The 18,982-nt window shown below is 33.9% G+C and overlaps 1 protein-coding gene across 4 annotated transcripts in view; it reads left to right on the top strand.

Moving 5' to 3' along the window:
* LOC113235653 (transmembrane protein 120 homolog) overlaps positions 1-18,982 on the top strand; it is a 38,767-nt gene that overhangs the window by 6,602 nt on the left and 13,183 nt on the right. For all 4 annotated transcript variants that reach the window (XM_026471477.1, XM_026471478.1, XM_026471479.1 and 1 more), the window contains exons 3-6: positions 3,696-3,869; positions 13,777-13,869; positions 14,420-14,637; positions 15,802-16,025. In XM_026471477.1, coding sequence (XP_026327262.1) covers positions 3,696-3,869; positions 13,777-13,869; positions 14,420-14,637; positions 15,802-16,025 — 709 coding nt within the window. The remainder of the gene's footprint in view (positions 1-3,695; positions 3,870-13,776; positions 13,870-14,419; positions 14,638-15,801; positions 16,026-18,982) is intronic.

The following is an 18,982-nucleotide window of genomic DNA, read 5'->3' as shown; positions in this document are numbered from 1 at the left end:
ACCAGTAAAGAATACTTATTTCTTTAAAAAAAAAAATACACTTTTTGTCCTAATGCAGGAACACGTAGTCAAGGTCTATAGCTTTAGTGTAATTAAATTATATGTATATGCAATAAATTTAAAACATTCTTACAAGTATTTTTATCAACAAGATATTTTATGACAAAAACACTTATAATACTTTAATTATTGATAAATTTACTACAATAATCTTCACTATAGCGACAGTGTTAGCACAATGCACTTTTTGCATTACATTTATATATTACCTGCACTTGTCGACTACATAATAATGAAGGTTGATTTATTTTATGACAGTACTCCGATTGACACGTTTTTAATGAATTTCTCACTACCTACTAATGAACAGTTTAGGTAAATATTAGAAACGGACCAGATAAATTATATGACATAATAATATATACATGTGGACACTAGTCTTCTGAAGAACGAAATTCTTCAATGACACTGTAAACACGGCACACTTGAATCATAAGTCGATCGATCGTAAATTGAGTAGTCTCCGCCTACAATATGGGAAGTATGTGTATTGTACGGGGCGAGTCGGGAGACGAATAAAAAGACTGAGTGTCGGTTACGAACTGACTTATATTTTATAATAAATGCGATTATATAAGGCTGCTTATACTAGACATGCTTAATCACTACACCTTCCATCAAAAAAATAAAAAATAAAATTAACTTTTTTTTAGATACATTTAGTGTCATATACAATCACAAAATACATATTTTCAATCATGGAATATTTTGTTCTGTTTTTATGTTATCTCTGTTTGGCTGTTTGTTTGTAAAGATTATTCATTTACTTACTTCTTACTTACTGACTTATTCATTTTAAAATCCAATTGCGCTTTAAATTTGTTTCAGAAATCTCGACCCTGAATTCCATTAGACAAAATAGGCAATGTTTTAAAAACATAAAACTTGTGACTGACTATCTCATCTCCCAAATAAAGTGAAAGGTAAACATATCCTACGACTTGGACTCTGTCAATTGGACTGTCATGTTCACCAACATGTTTAATTTTCCATGCCGATATGGATGCTCCAGAATCTAAAAGAATCATCATCTAATCAAGAATATGATTCATGATTAGATGGTGCAATATTAATGTAACAGTTACTGTTGCCAACTAAAATTTGATGTTGTTCTCTATTATTCACGAAAGAACCAATTTGTGGAATTTTCATGTTGCGAACACGAAACGCTACCCTGTTGATTTTCAGTTTCTGACTCAATCATTGTATTTATATTACACCGTCGACGTATCCCTTGATTACGATTGCCTCGAGTAGTATTATTAATAAATGTACCTCTAGTTGGACATCTTCGCAAGAGCTGTCACGGGCCTCTCGATGATGGCTGAGAGTTCCACCTTCGGGAGCGGCTGTCGTAGCCTCGAGCTCCGTAGGAGGAGGAGGGATACCTGTTATTATAGCCTTCTCGTATTCCTCTCGAATCGTACCTATGGGCTTTATAGTTGGTATTATATATTTTTTGTACGTACCCAATATTTCCTCCAATGTAGATTCCGTTGATAACTCCTCGTCTTGAGCGGCTTGTACCGCATCCTTGAGAGAGCTGTAATTTCTTGCTTATATAATTGTGCTCAACCTACGATTTCGTAAGCCGTCGGCAAATTGTTTAATCGCATATTTTTCGTTCAGCAGTATAAGTATTTTATACGAAATTGCGTTCCCGTTGGCTTGCGAGATCATGTGATCGAGAAATAATTCGGTCAATTCTTTCCCATAATCTGAAACTGACATCTCATTTTGTCCTATTTTTTGTAACTTGTCCTAGATTGCAGTGGCTGCCTTTTTGGTAATAATTCTGCTCGCATATCAGTGACTAATTCAAATACACTTTGATACTCTGAATTTAACCTTAACTTCGTTGTCTGTGCCAATCTAGTTTTTAAAACAAAATTAATTAAGTTTTGCTTATAGACATTTTCTGTTAGGGTTGAGTCATAGTATTCAATATTATCTATGAGTTGTTTTGTAACAGACTCATCATCCGTCATAATTGGCAATAAGCTAAGAGCTGTTTTCAAATCGAACGTCATCGTGGTTGATTTTACTTTTTCTTTTTCGTTATTCTCGAAGTCAACTTTATATCAATCTAGAATATCGTAATATAACTGTGTAATTTTTTCACAAATATTTTCTATGGCATGTATACATTTAGAATCGATTTTTCCTAATTTAATATCTTTATCTAGAACAACTAATAGAGTTGTATATTTTTCATATAACACATTTGCTTCATTTCATTTATTAAATAATACAATGCTGTTTCTTCTAGAAGGTCCTATATTAGTCAAATATAATCTCACTTCTTTTAAATCACTATACAGAGATTCTAAAACACTTGCCATAGGGCATTTAAAAGTAAAATGTATGAAATGTCAATACATTAAAATTATAGCGATTAAAATATGTGTATAATGTAGAGAAATATGAGTAAAAATAAAGTAATATAGGTTAAAATTGGAATGTTATCATACTGTTTATTGTTAGACGCCACTTACGGTTTTCACGTATTGATTGTATTTTATTTTCACGCACTTACTTTAATCACTCACAACAGGTTGCACTCACATTTCTTATATCCGAAACTGGAACTGTCCAAAATATTACTCAAAACTTTAAATGATTTCTATGTTTGGCTGTGTGTACTACAGTAACCTTGTCAATTGCAAGGGGCATTCTTGTAATAATTAAATATCTGAAGTAGGAGAACGTGAACGTAGGAGTTCATTTCAAACTACGTCGGGATGCAGCTTTGGAGATTGAATTGGGTTTGTATTTTGTTGCCCATGTGCATCTGGTGGCATACGGAACACCGACTTTCTTATTGTGTTTCGGTAAAATTCTGCATTTATCCAATTAATATTGCATTTTTTGTATACTTTATAGATGCCGTAAAGTATACCACATATTAACACGATCATTATAAACGACATCAGAGCGTTCGTAATTGTAATATGGTATTGATATTGCTCAATTGATGCCTGATTGTTACCTCCTGCGGCATTCTGCACAATAGTGGTTTCTTCAGATTTTGATTGTTGTTTCCCCATTTTTTATTGGTATACAATGATACACGTCTATCACGATGTCGAAACTCAATGGCACTCGATACATTTTTAAATTAACTAGTCCGATTAGATGGCACAAAATATTCCAGTCTTTATATGGAGAACGGTATCAAATGCAACAAACAACGCGCGCGGCGAGGCGGCCATAGGCAGGGTCGCCATGTACGGGACAAGTCGGGAGTGGAGACGAATAAAACGGCTTAGTGTCGGTCATGAACTGACTTATATTTTATAATAATTGCGATTATCTAAGGCTGCTTATACTAGACATGCATAGTCACTACTGTATAATTAACTTTATTAATATTAATACAATCAACTTTTGTAAAATTTCTTAGAAAAATTTCTTCAATCTGACAGGTTGCTATAGTGGCATACAGACAGTTCCGTGTCCTATTTGATCGACGGAATTTTTCTTTGTGTTCAATTTTTGTATTAATAATTTATAATAAACTATCCGAGTAATTTCACAAAAATAAATGAATATCATGGACTGCCATGATATTTTTGTACTAAAAATATCATGAAATTCATTACAATCAATATTAATTTTATTATTTTTACCCACAGGTTAGAAAAAAAAAGAGTACCAAAAGACGAGCGCGTTTCGAATCTCGAAAAAGAGATAATGAAGAGGAAAGCCATGCTGCACGAGATCGAAGCCACACTGCCCAAACAGAATAGTCTTTATTTGAAGATCATACTCGGAAATGTCAACGTGTCGATTCTTAACAAAAACGACAAGTAAGATTTTAATGTACATCTAATACAGTACTGTACCTGAAATTGGTCGTTTGTGAGAAATTTCAGATCTAAAATCAGCAACTATATAACAATGTTCAAATTTATTATATGAAAAATGTATTAACTTCAATTCAAACAAATGTGTCTAGACACTACTAGTTCAGACCTGGCTACATCATATCCTCGTTCGCCACCACTTTTTTTTCGCTGGGAAATGAGTTACGTAGACCTACCGCTCAGCTCGGGGGAGCAGCGAGTAGTGGGACTCTGGCCGTAGCCCAGTGTAACCAATAAAACCTCGCGGCTAACCTCACCATCTTAGAGCATATAGGACGGAGGCGCTGTTAGCGTTATTTCTCGAACAAAACTTTCTGCCACTTTTTGAGGGGCGGGGTGGTAGTACTACAAGCAAACAGGTGCACTCAAATGCAATATTGAATTGTGTCACTATGGTCTCACACAAACAAAAGTCGACAACACTAGCTTATTTTTACAAATACACAGATAAAACACACATTCATGTCATGTCCGTACACAGAATAGGCCTATAAAAATACATCGATTTTCATGAATATATTAGAGACGGGAAGTTATCGACGTGACGGTGTCGATATGTATTACGTACTGGTTAATCACGTATATGAAAAATGTAATTCCACTCTTGGCTAGACTGGATGAAGAGGATTTCTTTTGCAATTTTGTGAATAGTGTAACAGTGCTATTGTTTTAGTGTGAGGCCAGACAAGCGTAATTTTGTGAGTTGCGCAATTTGCGCTGCATTCGGTTTCATATAAAAGTACGATTTGTTTCACACGACGACGCAAAATGAGTTATCAGCCGATTCACGTGCGTAATGACGACTGACTTTCGATCGCATCGTGTGTCGGGCTGGCGCGGGTGGAGGTAGGCGTGAGGGAAGGGGTCACTTTGGTATAGGATGCACTTGAATATAGACGTTTCTTTCGAAAATGTTCGATACAGAAAAAATTATCACCGAGGTTGAACATAATTCTTGAAAAACATTTATTGGCATGTGGTAGTACTTAACAAATTGATCTGGATGTCACATAAACTTGTATATAATATATGAAACTGCCCACACTTCACAGAGTGTTATTTTGCCTTAGTTGCGGACATCCTCGTTTTATGTGTTTTTTAGAAAGATAATATTCAAACAAAGTTCGTAATAAGTTCGTATCTATCATAGTTTTAGAGAAATTTAGAAAATCGAGAAAAATCCATAAAAACCATAAAATCAGATTATTTCCTTTCCTTTAAATGATTTTTCTTTAAATATTTCATGTTATGATGGAAAAGTAAAAAACACCACAAAATTAAAAAATATCAAGGTTTGCTAGACCACAATTAATTTTTTTCTATAATTTTTTCTTCTGGAGAATTTCTATATATTAGCATTTTTTTTCAACGCCACAAAAAAAACCAGATGCGACAAACAGAGGAGTTCAAAAATATTGAATTTTTAAATATTGTGTTAGGGTTGTCACTGAACATTTATCCTGTCTGCAAAGAGCAATATTATATATTCATATCTTACTTTACTCACTTCTTAATTTTATTTTCTTCGAGAGGACTTGTACAGCGGAAGTGACCCTACCCTCTGATTCTAAATTGACGCAATACATATATTAAAGAGGCCATTTTACGAACATTGGCATTTCAAAAACTTGTAGATCTGATCTGATTTAAAACAGTAGAGTACAACTTCCAAATAGCCGTGATTTGTGGTGTTTTTAGGTAATTGTGGTAAATAGAAGCATTTTATAACAATATTTGAACAAAACTTAACAAGTATTTAATAGTAAATATTTTTTACCCTCAATATGGGCGTGAAACCTGACTGCTTGCCTTTTCTGGGGTGAGCCGTATATGACCCTTGATCAAAGGTCGGAAAATTGAATACATATTGTACCTACAACTCGGTACCTTGCTAACATGGAATGCGCTTTTGTATAGGGTACCGGGTTTTGACGAACTTACTAAGTCAATTATAAAATTGAAGGAAAGTAAACGTTATAAAGTTTTTAACAATTTTCAACCCCAGCCAATGCACCGTTAGGTAGCTTTCTATCTCTTTAGATAACTGTAAAATAATCTAAAGGTGCGACTGAGACAGATATACCTGCTTGTGCCCGGCAGTGTGTTATTTTGCCTTAGTTGCGGATATCCTCGTTTTATGTCTTTTTTTAAGAAAGATAATACTTAAACAAAGCTCTTAATTAAACTCTCCTGGCTATAACTATCATAGTTTTAGAGAAATGTAAAAAATCGAGAAAAATCCATAGAGATCACGAAATCAGATTATCTCCTTTCCTGTAAATGACTATTCATTAAATATTTCATGTTATGATAGAAAACTACTAAAAGCGCCAATAAGTACAAAAATTAAAAAATATCAAGCCCGCTGGTTCGTTCCGTGGCTTAGTTGGCATAGAGTCGGACATGGTATGCCAGAAGACGTCGGTTCGAAACCGGCCGGATCGAAGGAATTTTTTCTGAGTGTTCGATCTTTGTATTAATAATTATTACAAACTGTGGAGTAATTTCACAAAAAATAATTGAATATCAATTCTATATCAATTCAATTTTAAATAAAAATTTAAAATACAGTAATAAGTACTACCATAAAAAAATCCAGATGCGACAAACACAAAAGACCAGAAAAAATTCAATAAATTTTTAAATTTTGGGTTAGGGTTGCTGAATACTTATCCAGTTTGCAAAGTTCAATATTTTATATTCATTGAGTGTAGCACATTACCAATAGGTATGTTATCGGAACAAGCCGGTGAATCAAGGAACAAGTTTTGACGTTATGATCGAGAGCACCATACACGAAATTTGTATCGGAAAACGACCATCACAGACTTGTTTCACTGTGCACTGGAATCGTCTGATCTTTATTTATCCTCTTTGACACTTAGTACACGTCACCAACAAAATATCTCTACCTATACCTGTTAAAGTTCTTCACCTTCTCAAAGTGACCACGGAAAATGTTCGTCACCATCATTACCGATCAGAACACATTAGTATTGAAACTGCTGATATCAAGCTAGCAACAAACGAAATCATTCGGCAATCCGATAATGAGGAAAATGTATGAGCTTTCAGCATTTGCCAGGATAATTTATCTTTATTCACACAACGTAATGCACATACGTGAATATTATAACAAAATATGCCAATTTTACGTAACGTACATTGTTTTAAATTATTTTTGACATAATTATTTCAATTTAATTTATTTCACTCCAAGAGCACGTTAAGCTTGACACTTTGTACTTTGGACCGTTCTTATCGTAAGCGACATGGAGTTGGATTGAAATCTTAAGTGTCAAGCTTGACGTGTTCTTGACCCTGTACCATATTGTCGCCTTACTTTCTCAAACTCGTATCTTAAAGCACAGAGTTACTGAAATGTAAAAAATGGATTGTTTAGATAAATTTTGCAAGCTAATTTCACATCACATTTCCTTCATATTCACACACTGGCTTTTACCTATTCTTAAAGTAATGCATCCAAATTAACACCCTTAATAAGAAATTTAAAATAAATAGAAAATTTTGCCATCTCCAAGTAAGGCGACGATATGGACTGTGTTATCTGAACCTCATAAAGGAATTTGAATTGTTGTAGGCTACAAAAGCTCCCACATGTATGAATAAAATTTTATATTTACTAACATTAAAATAAGTTCACATCTTTGTATCTACTACCACGTACAGGTCTGTTCCTATTCGAAATAAATAATATTATTATTGTTGTTTTAACACATAACTCGCCATTGATTTACGTAGTCGGGTAAAAATTTATACATTTTGTGAGAACCTTATTTCCATATATCGGCAATATTTTAAATTCCCTGCCCCATATACCGGAGGATCCAAATACTTTATATAGCACGATATTTGGTTTAATTAAAAATGAATTTGATAATATATTTAAATCGAAAACATTAACTTTTACTAAAACTTTGACTAAACTCAACGACTGGGCAACAGTAGGTATTCATAAGAGTAGGTCTCGTTTGTATGAGCTATATGCTATGAAAACTTATAATACTAATTCCAATTTCATAGAATATGTTAGAATTTATTCAAAAATATTTAAAAAAGTATGTGTAGCTGCCAAGGTTAAGTTTCACAGCGACAAAATTAGACAATCGATAAATAAATCTAAAACTACTTGGAGCATAATACACAAAGAGTCAGGCAGGGTTAAACAACACGATAGAGATATAGTTTTAGAATTAGACAGTAAACTTATAAAATCTAAAGATAAAGTAGCCCAAGCTTTTGAATCGTTCTTTTCGGAAATTGCTGTGAACACTACAGAATCATTAAATTCCTTCCCTTCACTTGCTATTGATCTCCTAAAGGAAAATGTTAACGTTTGTGGCAGTTTATTTAATTTCCGTCATGTTAATCCACAAGACATCATAAAAGCTTTTAAATCAATACATGTTAAAAAAACTGAAGATCTCTGGGGCATATCAACTAAAGTTATAGACTCAGTTATTGATCTTATTTCTCCACATTTAGCTGTAGCTTTCAATAGGTGCGTTGACGAAGGTGTTTTTCCCGATTTAATGAAATACAGCAAGGTTATTCCCTTATTCAAAAGCGGTAGGAAAGTTGATCCTAGCAACTATAGGCCCATTTCAATTTTACCAGCTTTAAGTAAAATATTCGAAAAGGTTATGCTGACTAATTACTGTCCTATTTCGGTAGGAATCATATTGTTCATAGTGAACAATACGGGTTTACTAGTGGTAGATCGACTAGCGATGCGGGGGTAGCGTTACTAAAACACATCTTTGATGCCTGGGAAAGGTCCCAGAACGCTATTGGTATTTTCTGTGACCTCTCAAAGGCATTTGATTGCGTTGATCATATTACTCTTATTAGGAAGCTGGAACATTACGGTGTAAATGGCAAGGCGTCGAAACTTGTCTCGTCATATCTCAACGGTAGAATTCAGAAAGTAGACATAAATGGTGTGACTTCTTTGGGTTCTCCGGTAAAAATGGGCATTCCACAGGGCTCAATACTTGGGCCTTTCTTATTTCTGATTTATATTAATGATCTGCCATTCTTTGTTAAGGACCATTGCGAAATAGTGTTGTTTGCTGATGACACATCCTTGATTTTTAAAACCGACAGACATGACATTAACTATGACCATATTAATGATACCCTCTCTAAGGTAGTTTATTGGTTTAATGCTAACAATTTATTGCTTAATACCAAGAAGACAAAATGTGTTAAATTTGAATTACCTAACGTAAAATTGACTAGCTGCTTGGAAGCATAGAAATAAACGGAGAAAAGTTGGACTTTGTTAATAAAGCAGTCTTCTTGGGAGTGACCTTAGATAGTAAACTTCAATGGTTTCCACATATATCTTCCCTGGCCAGCAGGTTAAGCTCCGCTGCATACGCAGTCCGCAAAATACGTGAGCTTACCGATGTTAGTACTGCTAAACTAGTTTACTTTAGTTACTTCCATAGCATAATGTCCTACTGGATTCTCATGTGGGGTAAAGCGGCAGATATTCAAACCATATTTGTATTGCAAAAACGAGCGATTCGTTCTGTGTACCGTCTAGGCTCTCGGGTTTCTCTCAGAGAAAAGTTTAAGGAGACTGGTATCATGACTGTGGCATCACAGAACATTTACTCAAATATTTTATATGCTCGTAAAAATATACATAATTTCAATAAGAAAGAAGATATCCATAATATTAACCTTAGAGCTAAGTCCAAACTCATGGTACCACGATTTCGTTTAACCAAGGTAAACAACTCTTTTATGGGGAACTGTATACGTTTTTACAATAAGATTCCGGAGCATATATTAAGTTTATCATTTCCTAAGTTTAAAAACTACGTTAAAAATATTTTGATCGAAAAATCATATTACAAAATTGAAGACTACGTGTTAGATAAAGATGTATGGAAAGACGACATGGCTCCAGAATCCACACAAATTTGATTCAAAGTGTTATTCCATAGCATTTAAGTTTATTTGAAAAGAGCAATCCCTAGAGTTTCTTGCTCGTTCTTCTCAGGGAGGTCAGCGTAGTGAACGAGCAGTAGCTTAAATGTGACGATTTCAAGTGTAAATTTATTTTACCTATGGAATAAATAATCTTTGACTTTGACTTTGACTTTGACATAGAAATCTAAAAAAACCTTAGAAACGCGGTATCTCTGAGATCTTCCGAGATAAACGTTTACTTTTTTCTTTATTCGACAGATACATTAATGTAGCATATTTTAAAGGTAAAGAAAATGTTAATTTAGTATAAATATAGGAAATGAAACTATTTTTCCGGATTTAAATCGCGTATATTTGTGTTTTAAAACAAACCGACGTTTACTTTCCGACGTTTCGGGCCCTTTACAGGTCCCATGGTCACGGTTGTCAACCGTGACTATGGGACCTGTAAAGTAAACGTCGGTGTATTTGAAAAAACAAATATACGCGATTTAAATCCGGAAAAATAGTTTCATTTCCTATGTGTAACAATCGCGAAAACCTAAGAACTCGATTAGTATAAATATATTATTAAAATTAACAAAAAAAAATTTTTCTCCCAATTTTGTCCGCTAAAGAACTTACGATTTTCACATTTAATAAAGTTTAAATAGACAGTCAATTTGTATTTTTTTAAAAGGGAAGTTTCTCATATTTCGGGAAATATAGGCAAAAACATTTTTCTTGACGTTCAATGACCTTTCGAAAAAAAATTATATCTCCATAATAAAAGTAAATACCTAAACGGGTGTTTCTTAGTACAATTTGTTAAGAGTCAACCTATTGAAATCGAACATAAAACGTGGATGTCCGCAACTAAAGTAAAATAACACACTGTGCACTTTAATCGTTTCATATTGGGTGGATGTATCCAGCTTCTTTTTCTTTTTAACCGACTTCAAAAAAAGGAGGAGGTTCTCAATTCGACTGTATGTTTTTTTATGTATGTTATGCGATAACTCCGGTATCTGTGAGCCGATTTTCATGATTCTGTTGTTTTTTGTTGGAAAGAGGGTACCTCCATAGTGGTCCCATTTAATTTTGAAGAAAATCATCCACCTCTAAGCGTGGCTGTTCACGCATGAAGATTCATTTTTATAAATAGCGCCTAAAATAATAAGGAGCAATTATTTTAATGATTGTTTTTGCTGTTCTCCAATTCAAGGCGTTTTTCTCTCAATATGCTTTAAGTAGTGAGAATCGATTTTTATTATCTGATTTTTATTATCTCCTGTGTCAAATCCCGTATAGTGGCGAACTAGGGGATGGATCCGGGGTTGCGCACTTTCCGGTAACCGGTTTCAATAAAACTTGGTAATTATATGTAATTCCACGTACTTTTGGGGTGGGTTTTGTTATTCGAACATCGTCTTCTATTGCTTCATGAATGCGTACTATTTACTTACCAATAAATGGAATAAATACAATCCAAAGTCTAATCCGAAAACCGCGAAACAATTTCCGGAGTTTTTTTTTCAGTTCATGTTATGTATTTATAATGGCAAGCATGGCCGGAGTTAACGTACAGGGTAACTCCGGGCATGCTTGTCGGTATTGATTGACGTGTATAGAAAAATAAAAAAACTAAAACATTTCATTGAAATTGTAAAGTAATTGCAGTATTGCTTAATTTTGTTTACCACAATTTAAAGGCCCAAAAATTATCCATGTTCAGCTTCTACTGGATATAACAAAATATGGTGCATTTGGCGTCTAGTGAAAACTACTTGAACACAAGAGTGATGAAGTAGTCTTAATGTCAATATTAATTAATTTTATAGTATTATGTTGAATTTTATATGAATTCGCTTCAAGTAATAAGAGTTGTGCAGATATATATAGTTACATACAAATATTATAAATGCGAAAAAAGCTGTTTCTCTCTGTTGGTAGTTATGACGTGCTGTATGAAATGTATCGATGTTTTGAATTTCTAGATTCCAACTAAACGTAAACTCAAAATTTCATAATCTCGAAAACCGATTTATAACAAAACCGTTATGCTTTCCGGGGATTTTGATTGCTTATTACAAAGAAAAGATTAAATTAGTGTGTTTTGTAATATTCCTAAAATAATCTTAAAAAATACATCTGGGATTACAAAAATTCGAGCAAACATTATTTCGGGCAAATGTATTTTCGGACTTCTGATTGATAACTCCAAACAATAAAACGAATACAACAATATTTTGTTAGTTATTTATTACTAACATTTAATAAATAGTCATTATAAAAATAAAATTAACATTAAATCAACTCTATAGTTTCTTTGTTCTAAATCTAAATATTTCAATCGCTTGTGGTTCGAAAATTGAAATTGACGTAACGAATCTCTTTCTGTCTTTTGCGCTTATCTTGTGTAGGATAAGGACAGTTAGCTATTTGGTTATTTTATTTGCTTTTGTAATTTATGTGTATTGTATGTAAGTATGTACTCGTATATGTACTTTTTTTCTTACAGTACAGGATGATTTATGATGATTTATATTAAAACAATTACAATTTATTTTCATTATTCATAATTTATTACATTATTATTTAATATAGCAATTAATGAACTTCATAGGCATGCTTATGTCAAATGTTCGAATGTTTTCAAATGTAATCGATAAATTTAATCAATGTGATCATTGTAAAAAAAATGTGTTAAAATAGAAAACTAGTAATTAATGTAAACAATAGACGTATAAATAGAATGTAATTCCACCCTTGGCTAGACTGGATGTAGCAGAGATTTGTTTGCAAGTTTGTATGTTCGTTCTGATTTATATGTAGTACAACGCAGCGTCATCGCAATGCCGACGCAACGCATCGTGTGGCATCGCTCTAAGTTGCAGTCTGTCGAGTCTGTAATCGACCTTAGTCGATCTTAATCTGGCAAAACGTGAAGTGACTTATCATTCTTACCGTTCATGGGTATAATAATAACAATACGCCATAATAATTTAAGCGTTTGAATTTCGTAACGTAAGTGTGAAACTGAAGTGGGACATACTTAAGGTCAAACAAAAGTTAATTTTATTATTATTATTAGCAACTGTGGTCAGAATGGTAATTTTGCTGCTCTTAAGCTGGGAACAGTGCAAACAAAAAAACTGGTAATTAGGTATTACTTATATTATTAGGTATACTTATTGTATGCCGAACCGTACGGTTTGCGCCGCGCGACGTTGCCATTTGATCTTTCAATATTTTTATTTCACTCAATGTTGTGTTATATACCATAACGTTGTATTGTATTTGTATACTATTAAGGAACACATTCATAACGCCCATAATCGGTAGCCCCGCATTAGGGAAACCCTGTATCACGTGTGCCATGGACACACATATAAACAAACACAAATTACACCCAAACTCACGAGAGAAATAAGTGTTGACCATCCAAATTTTTCTCCCGGCACAAGAAGAACCCGGGACCTCCGCGTGGCAGACCAGCATGGTAACTGTTCGGTCACTGAGGCAGTTCTGTTATACTTGTATGAAATACATACATACATAGTCTCTATGCGAGAATAGAAATATATCGCGCTTTATGACGCTCTCGCGCTAGTCGCGCCCAGTCGTGCTAGCCCTACTGAACAAGGCGCACCACCGTATGCCTACAAGTATAACATAACTGCCTCAGTGACCGAGTACATCTCGAACACGGACCGCTTGAACTTACGTGACTTGGACTACTGAATGTTTTGTACATAGAACTGAAATATCTATTATGTGTATCCGGTTTAGATTTAGAGGGATCTCTATTGCCCGAATGAGGGTGGGTCCTTATACTCTACAAACATCGTCGACAAACCCCTTAGTAAATGCTAATATTTTTACTAATAATTTGTGTCTCTTTCAGATTCAAGTACAAAGATGAATATGAGAAGTTTAAATTAATTCTCAGCGCCATTGCATTTGTTTTAGCTGTTGCTAATCTGTACATAGATTTCAGGTAGGTAAACATGATCACATTTTTATTATTTAAAAATATTATTAAGTACGAATTAGTATTTGTCGTACCTCGAAATATAAGAGCTTTTTAGTAAATTAGTCAACAAACAATTTAAAAAAAAATTCCGTACATTATACATTCTGACTTTTTTTAATTCGACGGAGAAATTAGGTTTTTTAATACTCAATTAAAATTGTCAAAAAATATACGACGTTTATGAATTTTTTATAGAATAGACTTATATAATTTCATTCGTTTCAAATGAATTCCAATAAAATTCTATTGTGATAATTATAACTTTTTTATAAAATAAGTAAATAATTATATACTTAATTATGAGTGAAATTCGATATACTGGATTGATCCCCTAATTTGCTACCCTTAGCGATGGAATATTTTCTTCAAATTTAAATGGGACCCCTACGAACCCTGTTTCAACAAAAAAGAATGTTCGGAAATCGGTTCATAAATGACAGCATAATAGAACTGAACCTTTTTCCTTCTTGAAGTCGGTTAGAAAAAGAAAAATCATTATCTATCTTTATTTCAGGCCCTTACAATTAATACTCATATTCCTTCTGGTATGGTATTACTGCACTCTAACAATTCGAGAGAGTATTCTCAAAGTGAACGGGTCACGTATCAAAGGGTGGTGGCGGCTGCATCACTTCATTTCAACCGTGGTAGCTGGTGTACTACTTATTTGGCCACAGAATGAACCGTGGAACGAGTTCCGACATACATTTATGTGGTTCATTGCGTATATCAGTAAGTCCTGTTTATTCTGCACAAATAATTTTGTTTCTTTCTTTTTGTCAAAAACATGTAAGTTACATGCGCATGGACGTAGTATGTGTTGAGACTCTTTAATAAAATGTTACTGAACCAATAACAAACCCTATACGTGCCAGTACAAAACACGAGTCGCCTCTGATATACGGTTCTTTAAAATATTAGGATAACTTAATTTAAACAAAAAGGGTTTTTTCTTTAGTTTTTTTTTATTGTTAGTTAAGCATGCACGTAAGGATTATGTTTTATCTATTTATCCTTACCATTGCTTTAATTGAAATTTGTTGTGTTTACAATTTTACGCATTTTCTTTTTTATTTAGGTATTTCTTTTATTAGGTAAAGTATTACGTATTTTAGTTTATTTTTCAATAAAATTTACGATAATGTGGTATGACAATTTATATTCTAAACTGGTGCAGTAACATCAATTACGAACTTGTGATTTGTCATTGAGTAGAACTGTTTTGTTATTAAAAAAGACAAAGAAAGGAATTGATGGTACAATCGACACACGAGCGATCATAACAAATCCATACACCACTCTTTGTTTTTTCCTTAGCGCCGGGTATGCGCCGACGATGTTGCCATCAAGACCTTTTATCGGAATTATACTAGGGAACTATAAAACATAAAATGTAGCGAATTCCTCGAAGTTACGTATTATGATGTCAATTATCTTAAGCTTTAGATTTTAATATCTAAATTGTTTCTTATAATGTAGAAATAAGATACGTTTTTGTGTAATTAAGAATTTGCACATTTTTAAAGATATGTTACTGCTGCTTATGTTTAGTTGGGGTTAAACATAATACCTCCGTCCATTAACGATTATATCATTAAACGATTTCAATGTTCTAAAATGGGTTATGATCTTTTAAGTTATCTCAAAGAAATATTTTGTCACTTAGCCGCGTTCTAGTTAGCGGACGGCAGAATATTTGTACGAGACTTCAAAATAGGCATTCAAACGCTATTGTTGAAGGTTGAACCTATGAGACAAAACAAGGAAAACAGTAGGAAGCAAAACATTTTGTACTTTTCAAAGACTAAAGGTTTATGTCGCCATCATTCATAATTTCTTGTCATAGGAGATCAATGGCAGGTAATAAATTAATGTGGAATGACGTCTTATTTGCAGGTGTCGTACAATACATGCAGTTCAGGTACCAAAGTGGTGTACTCTACCGGCTAAAAGCTTTAGGTGCGCGACATAACATGGACATTACCATTGAGGGTTTCCACTCGTGGATGTGGCGCGGCCTTTCTTATTTACTACCATTCCTTTTCGGCGGATACGTGTTCCAGCTCTACATAGCGTATACGCTCTACCATCTTAGCTATCACCCTGAAGCTACTTGGCAGGTAAGTCACACTTTACGTTTATATGGTTCTATAAAGGAAACAAAAAATGGCGTTAAGGAAAATAAAAGAATATAAAATATGATAAATTTACTTTAGTTATACATATTTTCCCTATATTCTCGTTTATTAGTAATATTATAAGGTCAGGTGGGGTAAGAGGAAAACCGGGGGAGGAGGGACTAAAGACCATAATATGTAAAGTAAAGCGTTTAGCACTATAGTCTCTCAGTCGATAAAACAGGCAAACAAATTAGTTTTAACGGTTGTAAAGAGATGTCGGTACGATGTTCCAAATTATAGAGAGAGAAAAAAAAATTGACAGCTGTGTAGTCTGAAAACACGAGATGGGCGCGTAATTTTTTCTTTGCTGGATCTGGGTGAAAAAAAGTGCTGGAGATTATTTTTGAAGAAAAACACGTAGAGAAAGCGGTAAGTTTTACTTTTTATTAGTTATTTCAGACCAAAAACAAAAGATAATACGAGTTTTATTGGAATCAAAATCCTAACCGCCAAAAACATTGTTGGGGTAAGAGGGTCTAGTACTTATGGGGTAAGAGAAACATATGTTCCTCTTCCCCCGTGTCAGAGGTGACAAACTTTTTGATGAATTGTCATAATGGAATATTGTCATGTTCGAACAAACACAACTTTATATCCGTATATATTATATATAATTATTTTATACCTAGACCAGTGGTTCCCAAACTTATTTAGTGTACTGCCCACTTTGAGAATAAATTATTTTTTAGCGCCCCCATTTTTTCACCTACTTAAAAACCACTATAACTTCAAATTAAATGAATTATTGTGAGCTATATTGGCGGAGATTAAACATTCATTCTAAACGAGACTTTTACTATAACCCACAAGAGTTAACTTGAGACCTGAGCGCAGTAGGTAGTATACAACGGCGCTCAGGTCTCAAGTTAACTCTTACGGGCTACACCTGCCAATGAGAATGATTATTGAAACGCAACTTTATAGTATTCAGACAGAGTATATTTTATTCAAAATAAAACAAACATAATCGATTCTAATATAAATATTAATGTGAAAGGATGAATCTGATGCTGTTTAATAAGTTTATTGATATCAGGTTCCACTTTACTCAAGAACAGTCGCAAGTCACCACGTTCGGTAACATGGAAACGATTTCCCTTTTTAGTTAGCAGCGTTGTCACAGCACTAAAACCACGTTGACACAAATATGACGATGGGAAGGCTATCAAGAATCGTTGACCGATTGACCACAATCCAGGGTACAATTGCGGGATCGGTTTTTGTAGCCAAAATTCTTGGTAGCCATTTTTGAACTTGATTTTTATATCCTCGTTCGTTGACAATTCTGTGAGTTCTTCTTCCAGCTGAGGTGATATTGCTTAGTGTTGACATTTGAAAACGGATCCAACACCCAGTCTGGTATTCCAAATTCAAAATGTCCTGGTATCGTTCGGTGAAGTCAATGTGGCGGTTTTCCAAATGTTGGCAGTAGGCAAACAAGTCGTCGTTACTGCAGGATAAATTCGGAAAATTATGAAATATGAACGACATTTTTTGTTTTAATTAAATTTAGTTCATCACCTTACAGTTGGAGATTCATGTCGTTGAACAATTTATACAGGTCTGTCATGTAAGCTATATCATTCTTTGATGTAATGAGATTGATGCGCAATTCTGTATCTTTAGTTTCCAAGAACTCTATCACAGAGTCCAACAGGTTGTAAAATCGAGTCAGACAATTGCCTCTTGATAGCCAAAGAACTTCAGTATGAAACAACAAACGGTTGAAATCTTCGTCATTAGTAACACAAAGCTGATGAATTAATCTATCATTCAAAGAGCTGTTACGGATTTTATCGACTGCTTTGATGACATATTGCAGTGATTGAAATAGTCGTTCACTTAAATTTCTAGCAACCAAATGTTGTGTATGTATAACGCAATGTACAGCAAGGACATCTGGAATTTTATTTTTTAAGTACGCTATGAAACCTTTATGGCACCCTGTCATAGCCGGAGCGCCATCCGTAGCAACTGATATAATATTTTTCAAGGGAATCTCTTTCTCATCACAAGACTTTTCCAATGTATTGAACATGATTTCGCCTTTTGTATCGGTCTCTAAATTTCTAGCAAACAATTGTTCTTTACCTACATATTTTCTCATCTTTATTAAACCTCACGTAAGACAGCAACAATGCTTCATTAGTTGGTAAAGTGGACTCATCGAGCCATATTGAGAATTGACTAGTCCTCAGATGATTGCATAATGATTCTTCAATGTTTTCAGCCATTTCATCAATTCGTCTTTGCACAGAATTATTACTCAAAGGAATTTTTCAGATAATATCTGCGGCCGGTTTATGAAGCACAGTAGTTATTACTTACCTTTATTGCTGGCAAAATTAACTCTTCTCCAATGTTATGTGGTTTGCCTTTTTGAGCAATTAACAAAGAGATATTGTACGAAGCTCGAAGTCCGTCGTCATCTTGCTTAGCAGCCGCCGAAAAGAGTTTTGCTACATTTGGCTGAGTATTATGCTTCTTCTCTAGGTCTTGAAAATATGCTACATTGTTGTCTTATCTGGATGCATTTTATACAAATGATCTTGCAGTCTTGAAGGCTTCATTGCTTCATTCGAAAATGTTTTTAGACATAATAATAATAATAATAATCTTTATTTTACTCCTGCATGGGCACAAAGTTTTATAATGTAATTTACATGAAAATGCTTAAATAATAGAGTACCTTTGCAAGAGACTGGAGTCTATACTAGGAACTAACCTGTGTGACAGATCTCCAGGCTCTCACCCAACCTGATAAAATCGTGTTTGAAAAAGCAGTTGCGATGTAAATAAATTACAAACATCAATTTTCACAATGGTTGTAAGCTATTACAGAAAATGATAATATAATAATACTAATAAAATGATGATAATTTAGTGACGTAAGTACA

Source organism: Hyposmocoma kahamanoa, unplaced genomic scaffold (assembly GCF_003589595.1).
Source record: "Hyposmocoma kahamanoa isolate Upper Pololo Valley unplaced genomic scaffold, ASM358959v1 88, whole genome shotgun sequence".
Classification (NCBI taxonomy): Eukaryota; Metazoa; Arthropoda; class Insecta; order Lepidoptera; family Cosmopterigidae; genus Hyposmocoma; species Hyposmocoma kahamanoa.
This window is presented reverse-complemented; position numbering and strand designations above follow the sequence as displayed.